Source organism: Danio rerio, chromosome 22 (genome assembly GCF_052040795.2).
Source record: "Danio rerio strain M-AB ecotype USA chromosome 22, GRCz13ab, whole genome shotgun sequence".
NCBI lineage: Eukaryota > Metazoa > Chordata > Actinopteri > Cypriniformes > Danionidae > Danio > Danio rerio.
Genome location: NC_141042.1, coordinates 28,886,878 through 28,911,357, shown reverse-complemented (window position 1 = coordinate 28,911,357; position 24,480 = coordinate 28,886,878). Strand labels below are relative to the sequence as shown.

Here is a 24,480-nt window from a genome sequence, read left to right as displayed (position 1 = left end):
CTTATGAAAATACCTAATGCCCCCGGGCCCCCCTGTTTATTTTTTTAACACATTTCTAAACATAATAGTTTTAATAACTCATCTCTAATAACTGATTTATTTTCTCTTTGCCATGATGACAGTAAGTAATACTTGACTAGACATTTTTAAAGAAACTTCTATACAGCTTAAAGTGACATTTAAAGGCGGTTAGGGTAATTTGGCAAGTCATTGTATAGCGATAGTTTTTATGCAGACTATCGGAAAAAATATAGCTTAAAGGGGCTAATTATTTTGACCCTTAAATGGTTTTTAAAAAATGTAAAACTGCTTTTATTCTAGCCTAAATAAAACAAATAAGACTTTCTCCAGAAGAAAAAGTATTATCAGACATACTGTGAAAATTTCCTTGCTCTGTTAAACATCATTTTGAAAATATTTAAAATAGGAAAAAAAATTATAAGGGGGGCAAATAGTTCTGACTTCATCTACATTTATTGTCACAGTCGTGTAAATGATCAGTTTAAGCCTTTTTTATGTTTATTCAGGTCTTATTTTCATTCAACTAGCAATAGCTGGATTCCTTCATCCATAATATTAGGGTTTTCCTGGAATATTCTACTACTTTTTTGAGGCATGGAATTTCTGCTCAAGTGTGAATGAAACAGGCATTACATGCATTCAAAGTGCTACAATGCCCACATCAACCTATTTTGAGGAAAACTAAAAAAAAAAAAAAATAAATCTCCCTCTAAAGAAATTTGAAGTAAACACATTTCTAGCATTTAAATCTTTATTTTTTTGTACTATTTTTGATACAATTGTTTTAAAAAAAAAAAAGCCCATTGATTATCAATATTTTGCGAGGTATTGAATTTGTAATTCCAGTATCTTGACAACACTACACCTCAGTTAATCACTCTGTCCAAATAAACATCTGTGTAGCTTTGTATTACATTGGATAACAACTTGGTCTATAAAATAAAACATATTTTCAGATTTAAAGACATGCAGAAATTTTAATTTTCAAAAAACAAACAGAAACTACAAATCAGGAGAGGAGATAGGAGGCTCAAGGGGAATAATATGGCTCATAACAGAATAGTAAATAAGAAGTGGGTAACGTTAATTTATCAATTTTTTTTTTCTTTCTTAGTGTTACAAGTCACAAAGTTTCACAATTTATTGTTATAGACTGTCAACTCAAAACCCCTTTATTTATCATTAAACCATCTCTAATCCTATTATTAAGATTAGAGTAGATCAACTTATGAAAGTGGGTCTTTTTTTTGTTGGGGTGGGGGGGGGGGGTCTTTGGGGCTAAGCCCCTTATCCCTTTCGACCCTAGCAACGCCCCTGATCTTCACAAAATTTTGCAATTACCTGATTTACAGGTGTTCTGCAGCTGGATATATCTCCGCAAAACTAGACAAGGGTGACTGTGTGATTAGATATTTTTACGTCAGTCAAATCACCGCGGGTAACGTATCTTGCATTAAACTGTCACCAAAGATCACAAACATTTTATTTTTCCGGCGTGAAAATTGCATACTAATTCTACTTGTACATTTTACGCACTTTAAACAAAACAAGTCAACTTTCCAGGACTTGATTTTCTACAAGCCAGATTCAGGCACCTTGTGCGAGCCCTGTTACAATGACAAAAACGCGAATATAAACCTGATATAATTCGCGTAAAGACCTAAACACTGTTATATATGATGAAGAAATGTTTACCTGCAGTAGGAGACCAAAGTAAAGTCCAGTTATATTCCCACCTTTCTTAACCGCATAATCTTTCGAGGACATGGGGAAATGGCGCCCGTGGAGAAGTGCATATAAAAACAGAAATAAAGGTATCAAAATAGCACAAATATCAAAGTAAAACTCACTCTACAGATCACTTGATGTCTGTAATATTCGACACTTTTCAGTCTGTGTCCAACATTTCACTTTAAACGATGTTTTAAGTCTTTGTGTGTGGAGCTACAACAGATATGACTCGTCAACGGCAGTTTTCCTCACAGGAAGTGCAGGATTTATTTAGAGAACCACCAACGGATATTTATTTATTTATATTTATTTATTTATTTTTATTATTTATTTATTTTTTAATAAAATTTTCAAAAAAAGCTAAAAGAACAATATCTATATAAAAGAAATAAAAATGATTGTCTATAAATTGTTTAATATTTGTATGTATTGCCCTTTTATACTTCTTTATGAAATACTAATATGTATTCAGTGTTGCGTCAGTAATCAGTATTAAAAACATACTGATTCTTAAATTATATCTATTTCCCAACTCTAAAACTAATATTTTGTATAGGTATGAAAATTAATTTATAATTATTTTTACATTAAATAAATAAATAAATAACTTCGCCGCGAACTGTAAAGCCCGCCTTCTTTGATTTGATTGGCTAGCGTTTTGACATTGATTAGCTGTTATTTATTATTTCTGAGGCTGCAGAACATGTGGTGGGCTGTTGTTTATTGATTTTGACCCAAAATTTCAATAGTATGATCCTGCACAACTGGAGTAGCTGCACTCTCAGGACCGCATGTTTAGGACCGCATTTTTAGGACCCTAGTTTTTTGCGAAAGCGCCACCTACCGGATTGGATGACATAGTGAAACTGCATTTCTAGGACCCGTTTTGTAACTGCGCCACCTACCGAATTGGATTATATAGCGGAAACTTTCAGGCACTTTTATTTCAGAGGTTAAAGTGTAAAACGCCTGCTTTAAGTAAAAATTTTAAAATGAAACAAATGAATTTACACCTAAAATATAAATTAATAAATAGAGTTGAGTGCCTTAAAAGTCTTAAATTCCTTGAAAAATACTGTATTTTGATGAACCCCATTACATTGAACTAATTAGCTCAGTATTAAGGAAAATAAATTGAAATCAAATGGGATCAGCATTTGCAGTTACTAATTTAAAACCAGGTTGTAAAGGTTTTAGAGAGACAAGACGCAAGGAAGATTCAAGAATGTACATTTATATAAATATCCACACTTTTATTTTTATTAATGCAATTCAACCACAAAAATGACTCCACTGTTTATTCAGTTGCTGCATTCAGACTGGCTGTAGACTTTAGCTCCTGTGAATGAGAGTGAAGAAGAAAGTTCAAGTATATATATATATACACACATATACATACATATATACATACATAAATACATACATATAAATACACACACACACACACACACACACACACACACACACACACACACATACATACATATATATATATACATACACACTGGGGTAAATAAGTATTCAACAAGTTCCCATTTTTCTCAGAAAACATATTTCTAAAGGTGCTATTGACCTGAAAACCAAAGAAAAAAATATATATGAATAGAAAACAAATCTAATTACTTTACAAATTGTTATCAACATCTGGTGAAAATTTCAAGTCAACAGCACCTTTATAAATATGTTTTCTGAGAAAAATGGAAATGTGTTGAATATTCAATTCAATTTCAATTAATTTTATCTTTATTTCTAAAGCACTTTTACAATGTAGATTGTGTCAAAGCAGCTTAACATTTATTAAATTCAGTTCAGTTCAGTGTGGTTTAGTATTCACTGCTGAAAGTCCAAACACTAAAAAAAGCAAATCCACTGTTGAGTTAACATATATACCAGTAACAAAAAGGCTCTTTGAGCATTGTGCAAAATTAACCATATTCTGACCTGTAATGATAATCTTTACCAGAAAGAAAGACCTGCTCAGCATCATCCAAAGACCAGCTCCTCAAGACACCCAGAGGATGTACGATGGCCTTTGAAAAAAAAATCATTAAATATGAACTAAAATACCACCACAGAACAGCAAATCATTTTACATGGATTCATAAATGAGTAGCACCCAGCATGCAGTTTATATACTTATTTGGCCAGACATTCCTCTGGAAAATGAACACCACAGATAATCTGCACTTCATCATAGATATGCTATAAACTCAAGAACACAGCTAGCATTTGTAACTGTATTTATAAACTGCTTATCAATGTCTATTAAATGTAGAGTTGATGCTAAACAAATAAAATATTAATAAATTAACTAGTTATTAAATGCTTAATAATTATTTATTTATAGTATGCAGATGTTATAAAGTGTTACTCAACAGTTTGAGATAACCTCAATGAAAATATTCCTGTAGTTTGTTTTCTTTTCCTCCTACAATGAGCCTAAGCAATCTAATCATATTGGCCATCACTTCTTTTTCGCCAGGTAAAACATACCTGATATAAATTAAAGATATGAGACTCTATATGGTTAAGACCTGCAGAATAAGCCTAACTTTCAGAATCTCATTCATCACTGAAAAACGATGACAAAACATCAGGCTAATAACACATACAGTATTGTGGGGCAAACAGGCAGTCAGCACAATTTTTAATGTGCTAATGTAATACAACGAATAACACGAATTAAGTAAAATATAGATAAATCTAAAACTCTTACATCAAACGTGCTTTTACCATCTTAGTTTAATGCATGTCACTAAGCACATTAGCCGTTAAGTCAACAAGCCATTAAATCAACAATGTTTCATTAAACCATGGTCACGAGTTACGAACGACGTATAATCAAACTAGAAAACGAACTCTAGAAAATTATTAACAGTTATAGCAGCTCTCACTCTGGCTGTGTAAAATTATCCATATTTATTATTATAATATTTTATTCTTCTTCTGGAAAAAAAATCGTCACGTAACATTTTTGTCCCAGACCCTTAAAAGTGGGGTAAATCATGCAGGCTAATCTGGCATTTCTGCATAAACTCACAGTATAAAACAGCAGCATTACAAAATAAACACATACTTTAACAGTTTAAAATAAAACTTAATAGAAAAATCGGTACTTACACTTTCCTTGTCATCCGTGTCGTCCATTAGCGCATCCATGATCCAATCCGACAGGTACGCTGTCACAAAAAACTAGGGTCCTAAAGATGCGGTCCTAAAAATGCGGTCCTGAGAGTGCAGCCACTCCAGTTGTGCAGGATTACCCTTCTCCCAAAATTAGGTATAGAAACAGTCTTATTGGCTCATTTATACACATCTTTGCCGTTTGGAGATTTGAGCAATAAACTGGACATTTGAAAATAAACCGCCAAGAGAATCTCCATTCCATAAATGACGTCACTCAGTAGAACATAACCGCTCACTCTCGTCACTCGCTTCAGTTCGAAGTTGGAAAAGAGTATTGTTTGTTCGCGTTTACAGAGTTTAACTAAATCTATGGATATCTGTCGACATAAATCCGTTATGAGTGAACACACGAGTGAAAACTTGAGTGAACTCACACTGCCTGCATTTGACCACGCGATGGCGGCAACAACATCTGTGTGTGTTGGAGGAAAGAAAGAAGACGCGGGTTTCTGCGTGGAGAGACTCGACAATTTCTCCAGCCTCTGTCCCAGGCTGGAGGACGGTTCACCCCTTGAAGGTCCCTCTACTGCTACTAATGTGGAGGGAAACTCAAACGGTAAGACTGTCAGCAAACACCACAGCTTCCTGAGGTTTAAACGTGATGGAATTACTGTATGGGGCAATTAAAACACAAGTATAAATGTCATTACATGTAATATACATATGTATATGAAACAAACATTAGAAATGATCAATAATAGGGTTTTAACAGACTTTAGGATGAGAATAGGTTGTGTGAGAAAATTTTAGACTTTGTCCTGGCCTATATGTATGAGCTGTCCCATGCTAATGTCCAGCTTGACATAAATAATGATGTTTTCACCACAGTAGAGAAACAATTTCTAGGTGTTTTGTGTAGACTTGTGTTTATTAGTACTGTAAAATACTCAGAAATGTCTCTGTCAGTGTTTTCACACAGTAATATTTGATTTATTAAAGTTACACAAGTGCCAATTTCACATCTGACACCTCCATAATCAAATCTTGCTTTAGGACAATTTACCTCACAATAAGTCACAGCACATATAAACAGTAAAATCCATTAAAACAAGAGTTTAGTCACCAAACATGTTCAGGAATTGACAGAAAATACATTTAAATCCAAATGAGATACTACAAACATATATACACACTAGAGAATTTCAGCTAAACTCGGTTTATTTGAGTTTCTCTTGATTTCTCCTGTTTATGAAACATTTATTCATTATTTTCCCCAACATATTCATTTGGGTGAACTCTTGGACTGTGATTGTGTTTTGTGTTAGATTAGCTCTAGTTTGGGCTTTGGTGCTAACTGGGTTATTCTCACGAACCAGTAAAACAACGTGGCACTTAAGATTTTAAATATAAAACTTAGTAATTTGTTAACAAAAAAACATTATAATAAAGACAACGCTGTTCTCTACGAAGCACAATGTGTAATTTCAACATAATATATTTATTTTTAATAATTTTACTGCATTTTCTACTGAAATTCTAATTACCGAAACGTGTCCATGCATGTTTGAACTAGGGTTGTAACAATATACCGGTATGACGGTTTACCACGATTTCAACGTGCACGATTATCATACCATGAACAATTGCATATCAACGGTTTTAACCCTTAAAGACCGAGACAGCCGCCCGCGGCTAAAAATAAGTATTGCTCTTAAATGTTTAATAACTTTTGATCCGCTGATCCGATTCATACAATTCAAAGATTGGCATAAAGAAGAGAATCTCAGCTTTCCAGTGCTGTATCACATAACATTCCGGACTTTCAGAGGCTCCGGAATCAGTGCGGTTACTCATCAACATTTGACAACGCTGATTTGACAAAGAAACGCTCGTCACTGTGTCTCCGGACAAATCAGACATGATACATTGATGCATTATCCCTCCTCCATGCCCAGATTGGTTCAAACTCGCTATATCACAACCAATAAGCATAGGTTTCGCTTTTGTTTGTGGACCAAGCTTTTTGAACAACACGGAATGAGAGATAGGTATACATTTATGCGCGGCTAAATAAAACGCAAAAAAAAAAGTTTTGCATGAAATAATTCTCATACTAAGTACTTTTGCATGCACAGCAGCACAGAAACATGACAAAACAGTGACACAGCAAAGACGAACTGCTGCTCTTGCTGTTTTCAAAAGACGCAAATGAAGATGCAGCTGTTTGTCTGCATTGCAGACAACCATATCCAAATCCATATCGATTGACAACCATATCCATGCTGGCACATAAAACCTAAGGATGTTCCATATTGAATCTAGTTTCGTTATGTAACTATTTATAGTATAGTAAATATTTATATCTATTTTTTACTGAGGATTTGCACCATGTTTATTTGGACTTTATTTGGACTTTGACACATTATTTATTATTTTCTTATTTTTATTTGTTCATTGTAAGTGGTGTTGTTTATAGTAACTAAAAATATATTATTTGGAAAAAGTCAAATTTGCTTCACTGTTCTATTATTTTGTAACATTTGTAACATACCGTATACCGCGAAACCGTCAAACCGTGGTATTGTTTTAGACGATTATCATACCGTGAAAAATTCATACCGTTACAACCCTAGTTTGAACGTGTGTTATGTTGTAATATAAACAAATTAGCATAAACATTTTTGAATAAAAACAAATGAGCTGTTTTAATAGATTATCTTACATGACAAAACAAATAGTTTACAGAATTTTCATGTATAATGACAATTAGAAAAAAATGAAAAATTAGGTGCCCATGACAGATATTCTCATCCTCCGCAACCATTTTAAAGTGCTGTTTAAACACACATAAAGAGTTTAAATAAAGTTTAATTTTGTATATAGAAGCACATGGGCCAGTTGTTTTAAGATGACTGCCAGGAAAGAAAATCTTTTATATTTCTCCAGTTCAATGTAAAATTTTCTCCTGTCAAAATGGTTACACAACTTTTTGATTATCATTACCGAAACAGGAAGTTTTCTACAATAACATAATTGTTAGATTTGCAAATTTTTATGAAAACAAACTTTTTTAAAGTCTTAATTATATGCACTGATAATTTTTTTTTAAATCATCATAGCTTCCCTATTATTTGCAAAACATATTGAGGCACCTCATTCTCCGCAACTCTTTTCTCATATACCGCAACCATTTAGGGACAGTTACGGCAGAGAGAACATGTGTTTCGGAAATGAGAATTTAAGTAAAATTGCATACTAAATTCAAATAACTCTTTTGAATTTAATGTTAATTTTAAAATGTACTAACTGTTTTTATTTTGCTTTGATTTGTTTCATTTTAAACAGTCAGCAATGAAAAAAATAAAATCTTTAGCAAAAGCCAGGTTGGAAAAAATTGTACAGCAACCCAGAACTACTTTAGGAGTATAGCAGGAAAGAAAGAGAGAGGTTAGATTTGGAGATGTAGCAGGTGTAATTACTAAAAGAAACACTCTACAGTGTTAGGAAATCTAATCATTTAAGTTAATAATTTAGTTTTTCTGCTCTAAATAGGAAGGCGTTCTGAGGAGCATTGCTGGTGCGGTGCTATGTTGAGAAACTATAATAGATTTTTCAATTTTTCAATTTCATTTAGCAACTCGTTTACGACTTTGAGCACAACAAGTATGAAGTATACGGTTGGGTTTAGGGTTGTGGTAGGTATAGGCGTTAATCACTGTGATGGTTAGGTTTAGGTGTGGAGTAAGTGTAGATGTTAATTGATGGGTACATCGCCATCATGCCGACAACATAGAGTGACATGTGAGTCTCCATGACTTTAAATTCTGCCTCTACTACAAGTTATGCCCCCTTTATGTTATGCCCCTGTCTTGCAGTCCGCAGACAGACCCTACTCGGAAATACAGCACTAATTTGAACTTAATTAAAAATAAAAATTACAAAAATTCAATTTTTTTCAATTGGGGAAATGTATGTTAATTACTGCATAAATATACATTTTTACCACAATCCCCCCAAACCAAATTCAAAATAATAAAAATATTACAGTGTTTCCTCTAGGATTTTTTCCAGCTGTGGTGGCAGGCCTTTTACACAAATCTATCAACAACCTGTGGCGTTATTTCAATGACAAATGTCATAAGCGCAGTATTAGAAGTCAAGATCGCATTTATGTAATAGCCTACAGCATGGGGATCTCTTTGCTTGCACGCCGATTTCCTCTGCTCGTGCACATCCCCTTCTTCTTGCACACCCCCTCAAATATAAGCCGCTTCAAGAGCATGCAGATCTTCTTGTGCACTCTCAAATAAACGCTGCTGAAGTGCGATTTAGTGCGTTTATTTCTCTAGCATTTATTAGATTTTCTAGGAATATTTATGAATGTCTCTAATAGACCTACATAGCGATATTAATTTGTCCTGAAGTAAAGTGAAACAGCTATACATCGTGTTTGATGGCCGCAAGCATCATGCACCTGTCAGTCAGACAGTCTGCACATAACCTTAAGGGTAAACAAATGATGCACAGCACTACTACGGTTACAAAAAAGTTTGCACTGTTATAATTCACTTACATTTTAATACGTTTTGGTGCGAGTATCACCTGCTATTAAAACAATAAAATGTTTTGAATGAGAAGCTGTAATGTAGCTGTGGCGGGATGAATTTTGGCGTGGCGTCCCGCCATGGAAGAATGAATGTAGCGGAAACCATGTACTATATAAAAATGATTGCTACATCCTTTTAGCTAAATATAATAAGCTTAAAAAATCTGTGGGTACTTTAGTTGTTCATCCCTTTTTAACTGGCTAAGCCCACAAATTTGATTCCCAAACAAGGGACACCAGAGGGTTAAAGCTGTACTAGAGACCACACTATCTAGTGAGGATGATGATTTGTTTCAGCTTATCCAAGCAAGTGGACATTTTTCTTTGAAATTAAAGTTATGTTTTAAAGCACTAATATTCTACATTAAATGTTTAACAAAATCTAATAATATACTTAAAATGAATGTTGATATGATTAACCTAAATTCTGCAACCTATTTCTCATTACCGCAACCAATGTTCCTTAAGTGGTATTTTATTAATATTTTTTAATCGTTTGCTTTTTAATGCATGTGCATAATCTACAAATTATGTCCTTTCAGGTTAGCCACATTATTTTGAAAACACATCAGGTTTTATCAAAATACATTAAAAAAAAGTGTTGTAAAAAATGTACAGTGTTTCGGTAATGAGAAAAAACAATAAAAATAAAGAACCCTGTTAATTTAAAAATAAACGTTATTGCAGAATCTCAAGTAACTCCACATCACTGTTAATAATCCCTTTTTAAAAAATGTCTAAATGAATTAGCTTTTTTGTAAGAATCAATTTAGCAGACTGTAATGAGATTTTTTATTACTTGTTTTGGAAATTATGCTCAAAAAGGTACTAAATGATGTGTATATATTTTTAAATTGATGTTGATAAATGCTCCAGACTTTGTTTCAATTATCTGCAAAACCAAAATTTTATTTAAACATTTTTTTAATTCATGTTTGAAAATTTTTAACTACGTTTTCGTGAGAATCACCCAACTAATGTAATGTATATTCACAAATATATGATGTATATTGAGGAAATATGTTCATATATAATGTATAAGGGACACTCTACCAGAAATGTACATTTACACTTATTAAAATGTGACAGGGCCTGAACTTTAAGCTTGTCGTCCTCAAAAAATTATACAAAACAAGCATAAAATCACACAAATCAATAACAGAATGCATCCTTGATCATGATGTCACTTCCTCTGAGTCACAGCCTATTGCACACATTGTATGTTAAATCTAATAAAGTGTGACAGGACTGACAGAAACATGAGGACAGCTGTAAATGTATTTCTATTATATATTTGAAGTATTTATAGAATATTTCATGTTTTTAATCAGTTGATGTGAATGAAGACAACCTAAACTTGCTCTTTCTGAAGTTTTTTTTCTGTAAATAACAGATTTTAGCATAACAGAACTATTAAAGCTGTAGGTTCAGTTTAGGACGAGGACAATGACAGGGTTTCTACATTTGAGAAGTGTTTTAATAAAGAAAAACAATCTGAGATCCAAAATGAAGGACATATTAAATCAATCATCCGTCCATTTGAGACATTTTTGGGATGAAATTTACTTTTAATTCACTAAATTTGTTCTTATTTCAGGGACAGATAATGTACGTTTCTAGCTGAATGTCTCATAATCATGAAAATATTAGTTGTGAGGGCTGTACTCATTTCCCAAATGATGTTGAACAAATTCAGGAAATTTTCACAGTATGTCTGATAATATTTTTTCTTCTGGAGAAAGTCTTATTTGTTTTATTTCAGCTAGAATAAAAGCAGTTTTAAATTTTTTAAACACCAAAATTAATCAAAATTATTAGCCCTTTTAAGCTATATTTGTTTTCGATAGTCTACAGTACAAACCATCATTATACAGTAACTTGCCTAATTACCCTAACCTGCCTAGTTACCCTAATTACCCTAGTTAACCCTTTAAATGTTGCTTTAAGCTGTATAGAAGTGTCTTGTAGACTATCTTTAAAACAAATATTTTAGGAAAAGCTAAAACATTATAGATTTCCTTATTGTGCCGACAATCATCAGAATATTATGTGATCATTTTCCATGAAGACATCCTGTAATAAACGAATCTCAGATTGTGGAAATTGACTCTTATGGCTAATTGTGTTGTTTAGGGACACTTCGGGATACCATCAGCTTCTGCAGTGACTTCTGTCCGTGGCTGGACGAGGACTGGACTGTGGATTCAGATGCTGGAACAGCATCAGATGAGCATCTTCCTGAAGACACTGTGGAGGACGACACACCCGGTGAGATTGTCAGACACCACTCCACTGTAGAATATAAACATGATATTAATGGGAAACAGGCTACTTGATCTATTGAGTTAAAAATAAAGATAAAACAGGGTAAAGAGATACTGGAAAGTATTGGGGGACTAAAAATAAACTTATAAAAGAAAGAAGGAACAAGACATATCAAACACTAATGAGAAATGAGCAGTTGTGGGTTTTAGACAGGATGAGGACAAGTTGTCCTGTGAGGTAAATTGGCTTAAAGTCAGACTAACTTAGCCTAGCCAAAACAACACATGCACATCCGAAACAATCACAGCATGTGTTATATTAAAATGGAGAAAGAGAAACGGCAGATAATAAAGTAAATTACAGATATATATCTGCTCTCAGTACAAGTAGATTTAGAAAATCTTCAGCTTTCTAATGTCTCTAAAGTCTTGTTTGCCTTCAGCTCTGTGTATGTGTGTGTGTGTGTGTGTGTGTGTGTGTGTGTGTGTGTGTGTGTGTGTGTGTGTGTGTGTGTGTGTGTGCATGTGTGTGTGTGTGTGTGTGTGTGTGTGTGTGTGTGTTTGTGTTAGAATAGATTCAACTTTATTGTCATCACACATGTACAAGTACAAGTCAAGGAAATGCAGTTAAGGTCTAAACACCAGTGCAATAGCAGCAAGAGCAGGAGACAGGAATAAGTTATAAAGTGCAGTTATAGAAAACCTGTGGTGATATTTACAGAAGGATGATCTATGAACATTATATACAGGTTGTGTTGACTATGTTCAGAGATTTACGATAGTTGAATATATGTACAGGTTGCTATTAATAATCAGTAGTATGCAGATGTATGTGACCGTAATGTCAAGTGTACATGTGTGGTGCATATGTACAAGTCAAGATGAATTGTATTATGTAGATACAGTTAAATATACACAGTTGAAGTGAATGAATAGCCCTCCTAAATCTAAATAAATTTTCCAAGTGATGTTTACAGGGTGTCCGCTGGGTCTTAAAACATTGCTAAATCAATTCAGAGAATTTTAAGGCCCTTAAATAGTCTTAAAAGCTGTTACAAGATATTAAATTTGGCATAATCTTTGATTATACAGTTGTATAATTATAGTTGTATGCTAAAGTTAGAAGTTTTGGGATGCTGTGTAGTTTATGAACTCAATAAATTCCTGTTATATTTGATGTCACACTGCTTTGTTTACTGCAGAAGCCAAGGCAGCACCATTATTTTTGCTGTTCTGTAGGTGAAACCTTCTGGATTGACATTTTTATAAAGTGAGTAATGTTTTAGTTTAGGATTAGTTTCTTACAGTCAGTATTTAGTGAATATATTTAAAATGTCACCAGTGTTACCTGTTCAGACCTAAAGTGGCAATGAGGTCTAAATAATGTGTCGACTGAGTCTTCAAAAAGCTCTTAAAAGGTGCTGAATTTTACCCTCTGATTCCTGTATATACCCTGCTTTAACAGACAAATGAAAGTTTGACAGCATTTCCACTTTAACAACTGAGTATATTTTATTGATTCAGCTGCTTATTTCTTACCTTATTTTTATTAAATCACCGGTTCTAAAGTTGATTTTGTTGATAATAAATGTTTCTTGCTGTTCTGTGCTTGTAATAAATGGAAAGCAAATCTGCGTTGATCTGAATATGGGCCGATCAGTGACTCAGAAAACCCTAATGTGATCCAAACCTGGAGATTTGTGATGTGTTACTCCTCTAATTTCTTGTAATGCTTTGTCTGCTGTGGAAAGTCTTATTTCTTTTAGTTTGGCTGCAATAAAAGCAGTTTTAGTTTATTTTAATTATTTTAATTATTTTCTACAGTACAAACCACTGCTGTCAAATGACTTGCCTGATTATCCTCACTTGCCTAGTTATATTAAGAATATTAGAATATTAAGTAGAGATCATGTTCAATGAAGACATTTTGACATGTTTTGTTTGTGAAAATTGACTCTGATTTGTTTTTTTATGCTTAGATGTGGAGACCCTCAGCTTCTGCCATGGCTTCTGTCCGTGGCTGGACGAGGACTGGACGATGCTTTCAGATGCCAGTACAGCACTTTATGTTGAAAACATTGTGGAGGAAGACACGACCGGTGAGATTGTCAGCAACCACTTGACTGTAGAATATAAACATGTTATTAATGGAAACAGACTAATTGACCTCTTAAGTAAAAAAAAAAAATATATATATATATATATAAATGTTGTTGATCATGTTCGAGTCGTGTGCACACTTTGCTCCTGTTCAGTCCAAATGTCCCAAGGTAACACAACAAGTTTCATTACCACCTTGAAAGTCGTTACAAAGTGGCTGTCGTCATGATTTGTTTTTGAATGCGTAAGGCGAGAAATAATCAGCCGGCTAATGAGCTCTGAGAGAGAATTCTGCATTGCATTTTTACATACGTATTACAGAACACATTTGTTTTCAAGACGTTTGCCCATTTAAAAGTGCACATTTCAGGCATTATGCAGGTGTGTCTCTCGTGTCTGTGTCTGTTTTTTCCAACATGTTTTTCAGTCATTTTGACAGAAGACACACAGAGAGAGAAAGCACTCTCTGTCTGTTTTTACTCATTTTAATCAAGTTGACAAGCAAAAATCTTAAACATGTTGTAGACATATGTTTCCAGCTTACTATTATTCCTGTAATATTTGAGTTTTATACAATTTTAAGTTGACATGTAAAAGAGGCAGTTTAATGTATTATTTCTTTTGCCACAGCTGAGAAAACATTTTCAGAGAGGTTTAAAAAATAACTGATTGTCATGTTTTAAATATGTTCTTTGTTGTCTTTCTTCCATTAAGAAACTGAAACACGAGGCAGCAGGTGGAGCAGAGTCCGTTCTATCTTCAAGAGAGTGTGGAAGGCCATAAAGAAGCCTTTCCTCAGAAGGACAAGAGTGGAGCCCCAAACACCACCAGAGGATCCACACATAGTGGACCTAGAGATTGATTCAGATATAGACCCTTTCCCTGGAATGCCTGTTCCCTGGAACTCTCTTGAGTCTGCCTCTGGAGTGTCTGGTTCCTGGAACTCTAATGATTCAGAAGATTTCCTTAGAGTGTCTGGTTCCTGGAGCTCTGTTGATTCAGATCTAGATTCAGAGTCTTTCTCTGGAGTGTCTGGTTCCTGGAACTCTGTTGATTCAGAAGCTTTCCTTAGAGTATCTGGTTCCTGGAGCTCTGTTGATTCAGATCCAGATTCAGAGCCTTTCTTTAGAGTGTCTGGTTCCTGGAACTCTGTTGATTCAGATTCAGAGCCTTTCTTTAGAGTGTCTGGTTCCTGGAACTCTGTTGATCCAGATTCAGAGTCTGTCCCTGGAGTGTATGTGATCCAGAACTCTGTTGATCCAGACCCAGAGCCTGTCCCTGGAGTGTATGTGGTCCAGAACTCTGTTGATCCAGATCCAGAACCTGTCTCTGGAGTGTCTGTGGTCCAGAACTCTGTTGACCCAGATCCAGAGCCTGTCCCTGGAGTGTCTGTGGTCCAGAACTCTGTTTATCCAAATCCAGGGCCTGCCCCTGGAGTGTCTGTGGTCCAGAACTCTGTTGATCCAAATCCAGAGCCTGTCCCTGGAGTGTATTTGATCCAGAACTCTGTTAATCCAGATCCAGAGCCTGTCCTTGGAGTGCCTGTGGTCCAGAACTCTGTTGATCCAGATCCAGAGTCTGTCCCTGGAGTGTATGTGATCCAGAACTCTGTTGATCCAGACCCAGAGCCTGTCCCTGGAGTGTCTGTGGTCCAGAACTTTGTTGATCCAGACCCAGAGCCTGTTTCTAGAGTGTTTGGTCCTTGGAACACTGTTGATTCAGATTCAGAGCCTATACCTGGAGTGTCTGAGCTCCAGAACTCTGTTGTTCCAGATCCAGAGCCTGTCCCAGAAGTTTCTGGGCTCCAGAACACTTTTGGCCCAGATTCAGATCCTGCTCCTGGGCCGTCTTGGCTTTGGGACACTGTGAATCCTGAGCCAGAGTTTGTCCTTGAGGCCTTTTGTCGCAGGTACACTGGAAATCAAGTCCCAGAACCTGAGGTGCAGAACATGGCCAATTCTGAACCAGAGCCTGCTCCTGGACCATCTGGGCTCCAGGACACGACTGATGTGAAGTCGTCCTCTGCCTTAGGATCTTCTGAGTTTGATCCAAATACAGGTGAGTCTGCTGACAACACTTTAAGTCACGTACCAAACATAAATGCGGAGTCACATTCATGAAATGTTCTTAATCAATGTTGATTCAGTCAGTGCTGTTGTAAATGCTGCTGTAGCATGTTTGTTAATGTGAGGTAGTGTCAGAATGAGAGAACTGAACTCACTTAAACAATCTCTTCTTTTTTCAGCACCTTTGCACAGTCTCTACAGCTTTGGAAATGTTCTGGGATCCGGGAGCTTCGGCACAACGTACAGAGCAGTCCGTAAATCTGATGGCAAGGAGGTAAAACTCTCAGTGTACATTTGACTTCTTATGTAACTTGTTCACTTGATCTAAACTTGTGTATTTATTAAATAAATGACAGATTGATCAATGTGAAAAATTAATAATTGTGTTTTTGCTTTTCAGGTTGCCATCAAGAGGATTCCCAGGAGAAAGGACGACCGTCACATCTCTGCCGTAAGTTGGCAAAACTTCACTCAGTATTTAATTCTTTATTGGTTTGGATGCAACTATGAGGCGTAGTGGAATTTCAAAAAGCAAAATCCAGTCATGTGAATCTGTATGAAAATTTTACTCATGTTTAAGCTGAAGAAAATCATTTTGATGTTGAACTTTGATTAATGTAAACAGTTACTGCAGTTCATAGCAGCACTGTTAGAGAAAAGAGCTGGACAGCGTTGTTGATCATATATACACAAACACTAAAGCAGCGTAAAGCTCATTTAAATGATCAGTTCACCCAAACATTCAATTATTGATTACTCACCCTCACGTGATTCAAGTCCTTTGAGACCTTTATTCATCATCAGAACACAAATTAAGATATTTTAGATAGTTTATTTTAGAAATTTGAGAGCTCCCTCATTCTCCATAGACAGCAAGGGTCCTGAGATGTTCAAGCTTTAGGACAGAACAGTCCACATGCCTTCAGTGGTTCAGCTGTATTCATACGAGGCTGCTAGAACAGTTGTGTGTGCTTTAAACACTGTAGAAGCAAATTATTTTGCCAATGTTTCCTCTCCTGCATCAGGTCAGGGTGCATGTTTACTACAGGAAGGATTGCCAGAGTCAGCAGTGCAACACACAAGTGTCATACTACCTGTAGTAAATGCACACCCCAATCTGATGTGGAAGACTTGAGCTAACAAAGTGGTTTTTTCAGTTGTTTTGGTGCACAAAAGTGTTCTTGGAGCATCGTATGATTACAGTTGAACCACCGAAGACATGTGAACTCCTTTGAGGATATTTTTGTCTCCTTATCTGTACTTAGAGTGTCATATGATCGTTACTGTCTGTGGAGGATGAGGGAGCTCACAGATTTAATCTAAAACATCTTCATTTGTGTTCTGAAGATGAATGAAGGTCTCAGTTATTTGAAACGACATGAAGGAAAGTAATCAACAACAGTATTTGAATTTCTGGGTGAACTGATGCTTTAAATAATGCTGATATTTCCAATAGTATCTGGATGCAGCCTTTATGATGCACGCTGATCTACAGCTACTAACCCTTGTTCTCTTTTTCTCTTCAGCCTGGTTGTTCCAAACCTGCGTTTAAAGAAGCAGCGTATATGCTCATGCTGAAAGATCCTATGCCGAGCATATACCTGACAGAACTGTACGAGTGGTTTGATCAAGAAGGATTCATCTCACTCGTCATGGAGTACCCCAAACCTTGCGTATCCCTGCGGGAATATGTAAAGAGTCATGGCAAGCTGACAGAAGAGGTCGCACGTTACCTGCTGCACCAGTTAGTCCAGGCAGTCATGCACTGCATTGACCATGGCATTTCTCACAATGATCTGCATGAAGAAAACATCCTGGTGAACACGCAGACTTTGGACCTCAAGCTGATCGACTTCGGATGTGCTTCCATAATAAGGAAAGACCAATATGAGAATTTAATCAGGGGCAGCATCTTGAACCTAGGCTACCTGCTGCACTACATGGTGAATGCTAAAGCGCTACTGTACAGCGGGCATGGAGAGAGAAGACAACTTATGTTTAACCCCAATTTATCCAGCGGTGAGTGAACAGACACTGATAAATACACATGCTAAAACCTCAACATGTTGTTGTCTCATACCAGGACAGAACCTAGAGAGACACTACAGAATCTAACATCACCATCTGTATTAGCTCAGGAATGGGCAACTTTGGTCCTGGAGGGCCACTGTCCTTCAGAGTTTACCTCCAACTCAAATCTTGAAGATCTTCATGTGATCTTGAAGTTATTTGACCCCCCCATACCCTCATTCACTATTCCCTCATTAATCTACTAATGAAGTGAACTGAAGCAGTTTTGTTTGGGTTTTGCTGGTTGATAAACTCTTCAGAGCACAGCAAACATGCTTTTTACTTTACTTACATTTTTTATCTTGTTTTCAGTCCAAATACCTACAAATTCTTAAATCAAGAAGCATTTTCTAGACAAGCACAACACATTGACTTGCTTTAAGAAAATCTTTAAGCAATCTGCCAATGGGGTCAGCCAAATAACCATATGTCAGAAGGTAAACTAGATTAATTTGCTGACCCAATTGGGTTATTTGAACTGAAAACAAGACAAAAATTAAGCTAAAAGCATTTTATTGAGCACATAACAAGCTGCATATTAGTATCCCAGTAGTTTAATTTCTATCAGGTTTACTAATGTAAATTTAACAATTAAATAATAATTTATTCAGAAACTTACACTGGTTGCATTCTGCTGTGGACACAATCTTGTGCTCAGACACAGAAATTAATTTGGTGTTTGAACTCTCGCAGTGCATTATGGGTATTTACTAGTCTTTGAGTGTTCATGGGTTGTAGACTCGTTATTGTGGGATTGATTGAGTGCACTTCAGAATGTCCACTATGGTTGGAGACCACTACACATGGCTGCTCCTTCAAACAGTGCACTACTTAAGGGTACAGGGGGGTAATTTCAGATATATACACTGATTAGCTTGTTTCAGAAGTGTTTGATTAGGGTTTGAGCAGAACTCTGCAGGACACCGGCCCTCCAGAACCCTGCAGTAGCTTCATAAATGGCTCCTTTATAGTCTCGACTAACCATCTCTCTCTCTCCTTGTACAGAGTGCTGTGATCTGATAGAAAAGTGTCTGGAGGAAAACTTGTGGACACTGGAGGACATCTTACAGCACGAATGGATGAAGAAGCTGTTGATGAAGAGGGGATGAAGGTAAACACACCACTGATCCTGTAGGAGACTATAGTTATGATAGCAAGACACACAAAGCTGATTAGTTTTGCTGGTTTTCTTAATCATCTTCAGTTAAGCGAGGATGCTATTGTACACTTTACACTCATCAAAATAAACAAGCGTTAAAGATTTTCAGCAATACAGTTCATGTAGAAGAAACACAATGTTAGAAGATGGTCACTGTGACAATGAAAGCTGAACACACATATGACTGTGTGTTACTAAACTCTACTGCATATAAGCAGATATTTGCATGTTTGTGATGCACATTCTCGTGGATGAACAGTTTTATCAGTTGACTGATGGAGCTTTAAGAGGCCGCTCACAGATGATTTGACCGTTGTGTTGGTCTAAATGTGCTGCTAATATGGCTTAATGTTTCCTTCTTTTGTTTTTCCTCATTTAGGAACTTCACAAACAAATCAAAAAACCTACAAAAAAATCTACAAAATTATCAAAAATCACCATAAAGAAGCTTTTCCTGATCCAGAACTAAAGCTCAAGAGCCCTGGATTGCTGGACTTGGACTGGTGGAGCTGTTCTTCAGTGGATCGACCATCAGCATCACACTGAACTGACACTGAACTGATCTTCAGCAGAGACTTTTATATTACACTGAACTGACATTGTTGATCTGTATTATTGTTGTTTTTCTTTATCTGTGTTTGTTAAAATCTACATTGTGGAAAGTGTTGTGTAAATAAAGATGATTTGACTTGTAAATATCACGACTAGAGGATATTTTAGATACTATAGACACTTTTTTTGCACTGTTGCACTTTTTTCCAATCTAAGCTCATTCTGATTACGTACCTCTATATACATTTCTGGAGATCGACAAAATGTGTCCCAGTAGCTACATTTGTTTTGCCCTTTTGTTTGTTGTGAATCCACCAAAGGCCGCTGTGCACGCTTTTCAGATGTCAAATTTCTCTCGCGAGTGCCATTTGTGCAAGGGTCGATGTCTACTGACTGACCGATCAACTGACCCACCCTCCCCCTTCCCTAAACCCAACCGATAGTGTTTTCAAAAGCACCAATTGACCTATTCATCTCCTTCCCTTAACCCAACAGCAGTATTTTAAAAAGCAATCGTGAAAAAGAAAGCCTCGCCTTATTTTTACCACATTTATAGATTTTACCACATTCTCACGCTGCTATTTATTTGTTTATTTAATTTTTTTGGCTTTTGTTTTAGTCTTACCTGCTTTCTGGACCCGTTCTTCACCAGACTTAACCGCTGTTGTCGTGGTCAACTTCGCTCTGTATCTCAAGTCCGCTGACGTACTTGTCAAGCCACTGGACAAACATAACAGCGAAAATTAAGTCCACACGAAGATAAGCGTTCAGCTTGTAGCGCGAAAAGGAACAGTGTCATACCAGCCTGTAGCGTTTGTTTTAAAGATGAAATGCAGCCATACTTTTACCTCTGGCTGCATAATTCGCGATCTCCAGAAATGTATATAGGGCTACATTTTCAGAATGATCCTGCGTTGCTTTTTTCACTGTATATTTATTTATTTATTTATTTATAGCATTTAATATTGTGTAAAGCAAAGCACATGACATGATGTAAGAAAAACAAAACTAATGTGTATTTCCTAATAAAGACATAATAAAGTGACAGCTGGTTTATTTATTTATAGGAAATGAATGGAGGCTCTTTTTATATTTGGACAGGTTGTTAAATACAGACATGCACACATTTAAACACAATAAATGCACAGAAATATAATGCTTGAGAAGTGATACACCACATCAGAGGTGTGGACTCAAGTCATGTGACTTGGACTCAAGTCAGACTCGAGTCATGAATTTGATGACTTTAGACTTGACTTGACAAAATATAAAAAGACTTGCAACTCAACTTGGACTTGAACATGAATGACTCGGACTTTGACTAGGACTTGCCTTTATTGACTTGTAAAGACTTGCTGCTTCCCATGAAAAGCAAAAGATAAAAAGTATGTTGACATGGACTGCTCTCTCTCTCTCTCTCTCTCTCTCTCTCTCTCTCTATATATATATATATATATATATATATATATGTGTGCTTGTGTGTGTGACAGCATGCACGCTTTCGGCATGACATCCAATCAAAGCACGGTAGATTGTTTTGATTTGACAGCGTCCAACGTGACTACTATGAGGCGCTGGAGTGGACAAAAGTCAAGTGAACGCAGAGAGAACAAGAGCCAATACTCGCGTGCCAATACTCGGTCTCTCTCTCTCTCTCTCGCGCTCGCGCGTGTATTCAGTCTCTGCGTTCGCTTGACTTTTGTTTACGATGACATCTCATACCTTTAGTGCTTTTGGTCTCCAGAGATCCTCATGTTAAACTGACCCTTCGCTAAGCCACGCCCAAAAACCGCCACCCACCAATCGCGGCTTAGCAACCGTAGCTACGTGCAGGGGTTCTGTCAAGCTTTCGAGCAAGGGAAACAAGCCAAATCGTTGCGCAATAGGCCTTTTTCACGAACGGTAGCACGCACATCCGGTTGATCGGTAGTTGCGTATTCTTACTTCCGGCCTGAGCAATAACATCAGAGACGCTGCGGTTTTCACTACCACTTTAAAACTTTTCCAACATTTACCATTTACAGCAGCTGTTTATTGTCTTGTGGATCGACATCTATCGCTCCACACTCTAAACGTAATAAAGGATATACGTTTTTCCACAAAAATTGCGTTTTTATTTACGAAGGTGGGTGACGGTCCATACTGTAGGTCAGCATGATTTAGGAAAGGCTGTTTACATTTGTGTGAAATGTACCTTTATCATAGCATATGCTCTTGGTTTTAAACGGATAAGAGATATAAGGGAGCTAACGTATATAGTAATACATGTTTAAACACATGTATAATTTGTAAATGTATAATAAATATGCGATATAATAAATATTTGATGAGAGGGAACCTGGATGTTTACTATATCTGTACGTACATGTATGAGTATCTGAAGGGAGGGCAACAGGCTTCATTTCCCTCATGCACTGTGTAAATGTGAAACATGTTAATACTGCTGAAATAAGTCAGTCTGGAATTGTTTGTACATGCTTTTTATTCAATATATTGTTTTCAAGATTCATATCCTACATTACATGATATACATTTGTTGACATCCATACATGAGCATATATTTATATATATATATATATATATATATATATATATATATATATATATATATATATATATATATATTGTAAGCTGAGAAAATATTATATATTTTTCCTTCTATGCTAATGAAGGACTACTGAGACATTCCAAGCATGAGATGGGTCCTCCTGAGGCAGAGTTCCTCACAGCTCCGATACACATCTCTGCCATTTGCTTACAGCAACCATGTGCTCTTCACCATACACAATTCATCTGCTTGTGTTCTTCCTTCTGATATCTTTGTCATGTTTGGTGTCATTTGACAGTTTATGACTTTTCTTTTTCAGTTACTCTTGAAATCAGGTATATCAAAGCATATACTTTATCTTTTTAACATAAACCGATTTAATTTGGCCACTTCATAATCAACCAAATTGTTTTTATTTTATTTTTATTTGCTTTCTTTCTAAACATCAGAAAGATTATAATCCCTATCATGTTGTTACTTTCCCTTCATTATATTCTGAGCAAACATTCAATTGTGTCATTTATTTTGTCTTCGGACATTGAGTTTTAATTTGAAATGCCATTATATTTATATTTGAACTACTACATGCTTATATTGCCATATAACCTCATATGCCAGTTTTGCAGATATGTTTTTCTTCTCATTGCCATGGTTATTCTTTTGCTGTTCTGTCACCAGTTATACATCGTCAATGAATGCCTCTTTCAGTTTTCATGGGTTGCTCTCCTTTGCAAATAATTTTCTGTGCATGAAGGTAAAGGCTTCCACGAGGAACACAAACAGCGGAGAATTGAAGACGCCCTCCACAAGATATACTAAATCCCACAGTTAACAGAGATTACTTGGCTTGCTAAGCCAGAGACGGACATACATCTTGTGAAATGGACATTAGGATCCAGACAAGAATTCCTGACAAGTGTCCCCATGTGATCATCTGACTATGCCTACACCTGACAGGAAAAGGTGTTCTGTGTGTATATCTTCTGAGCGTCATTGACAATGATCATCATCAGTCTGCACTGCTCTGCCAAAGGAGACACTGGATTACTCTTCTCAGCTTTTATTTGAGGTCACATGTGGACCTTTTATAATTTCTGAGGTCCAATGAACCTGAAAGGGGACTGTAAGCTGAGAAAATATTATATATTTTTCCTTCTATGCTAATGAAGGACTACTGAGACATTCCAAGCATGGGATGGGTCCTCCTGGTGAGGCAGAGTTCCTCACAGCTCCGATACACATCTCTGCCATTTGCTTACAGCAACCATGTGCTCTTCACCATACACAATTCATCTGCTTGTGTTCTTCCTTCTGATATCTTTGTCATGTTTGGTGTCATTTGACAGTTTATGACTTCAGTGTTGTAGTGATGAAATCAACAGAGACATTGATTAATTGTATTTCAATCTACAATATATTTACTATTGTTGGGTCATGGCCTGAGGAGAGTATGTTAATGTACTTCTCCCCCACTTCATCTCTTCAACTTTGTTCTCATGTTCAGCTGGTTTTGGGGGTTGGTTTTCACTCATGTTTGACAATGCTTTGCTCAGGGTATAATAGGGAAAGGTAACTGTTGATCTGGGAGAATGGCTTTAACTCTGCATCTCCCGCACACCAGTGTGTAGCCTCATATGCTAACAAAGGCAGTTTCACTGTCTTTGTTGCTCAGCAGTGCATATGTTACAGCTAATTTCTTTATACAGTATCTTAGTTTGTTTCATTCTAATGTCTGTATATTTGATCATGTAACTCAATAAACAACTTTGCCTGCTTTAAGACGTAGATATTCTTTCTCTTTATCAATGATGATAACAACTTTAATGGAGTCAGATTAATTACAATGGAGTCAGATAAATAACGGATTTAAACACGCCATCCTTCAACTGCTTTCTGTTTCCGACTATTAGTTCAGAATAGCAGCGTAAGCTTCAAGCCTTACAATATATATATATGCTCACGTATGGATGTCAACAAATGTATATCATGTAATGTAGGATACGAATCTTGAAAACAATACATTAAATTTATATATATATATATATATTTATATATATATATATATATATATATATATATATATATATATATATATATATATATATATATGTGTGTGTATATATGAGTGTGTGTGTGTGTATAGTTGAAGTCAGAATTATTAGCCCCCTGTTTATTTACTGTTACTGTTTACTACCGTCCGTAAAAAAGCCTATTGGATTGTTCAAATCTGACACCCA

The 24,480-nt window shown here is 36.0% G+C and overlaps 1 protein-coding gene and 2 long non-coding RNA genes across 34 annotated transcripts in view; 1 reads left to right on the top strand and 2 right to left on the bottom strand.

The window, feature by feature from the left end:
- The window catches only part of LOC101885358 (uncharacterized), a 32,965-nt gene extending 30,954 nt beyond the window's left edge, over nucleotides 1-2,011 (bottom strand). For 20 of the 32 annotated variants that reach the window (XR_015522107.1, XR_015522120.1, XR_015522098.1 and 17 more), the window contains exon 1: nucleotides 1,717-2,011. This is a non-coding gene — a long non-coding RNA (uncharacterized LOC101885358). The remainder of the gene's footprint in view (nucleotides 1-1,716) is intronic. The other 12 variants (XR_015522100.1, XR_015522121.1, XR_015522099.1 and 9 more) reach the window with 1 other exon arrangement.
- A 973-nt stretch (nucleotides 2,012-2,984) lies between these two features.
- On the bottom strand, nucleotides 2,985-4,916 carry LOC141380297 (uncharacterized). Its single transcript, XR_015522136.1, has 3 exons — nucleotides 4,873-4,916; nucleotides 3,694-3,782; nucleotides 2,985-3,091 (listed from the first exon to the last, which is right to left on the bottom strand). It is a non-coding gene; the product is annotated as an uncharacterized LOC141380297 (long non-coding RNA).
- Nucleotides 4,917-4,936: 20 nt separating this feature from the next.
- LOC137488956 (uncharacterized) lies at nucleotides 4,937-19,839 on the top strand. Its single transcript, XM_087304434.1, has 9 exons — nucleotides 4,937-5,494; nucleotides 11,618-11,752; nucleotides 13,728-13,847; nucleotides 14,563-15,906; nucleotides 16,094-16,188; nucleotides 16,315-16,365; nucleotides 17,441-17,933; nucleotides 18,990-19,095; nucleotides 19,523-19,839. The coding sequence occupies exons 1-8, from the start codon at nucleotides 5,248-5,250 to the stop codon at nucleotides 19,091-19,093; spliced, it is 2,589 nt and encodes an 862-aa protein (XP_087160560.1). The 5' UTR covers nucleotides 4,937-5,247; the 3' UTR covers nucleotides 19,094-19,095; nucleotides 19,523-19,839.
- Nucleotides 19,840-24,480: the final 4,641 nt, after the last annotated feature.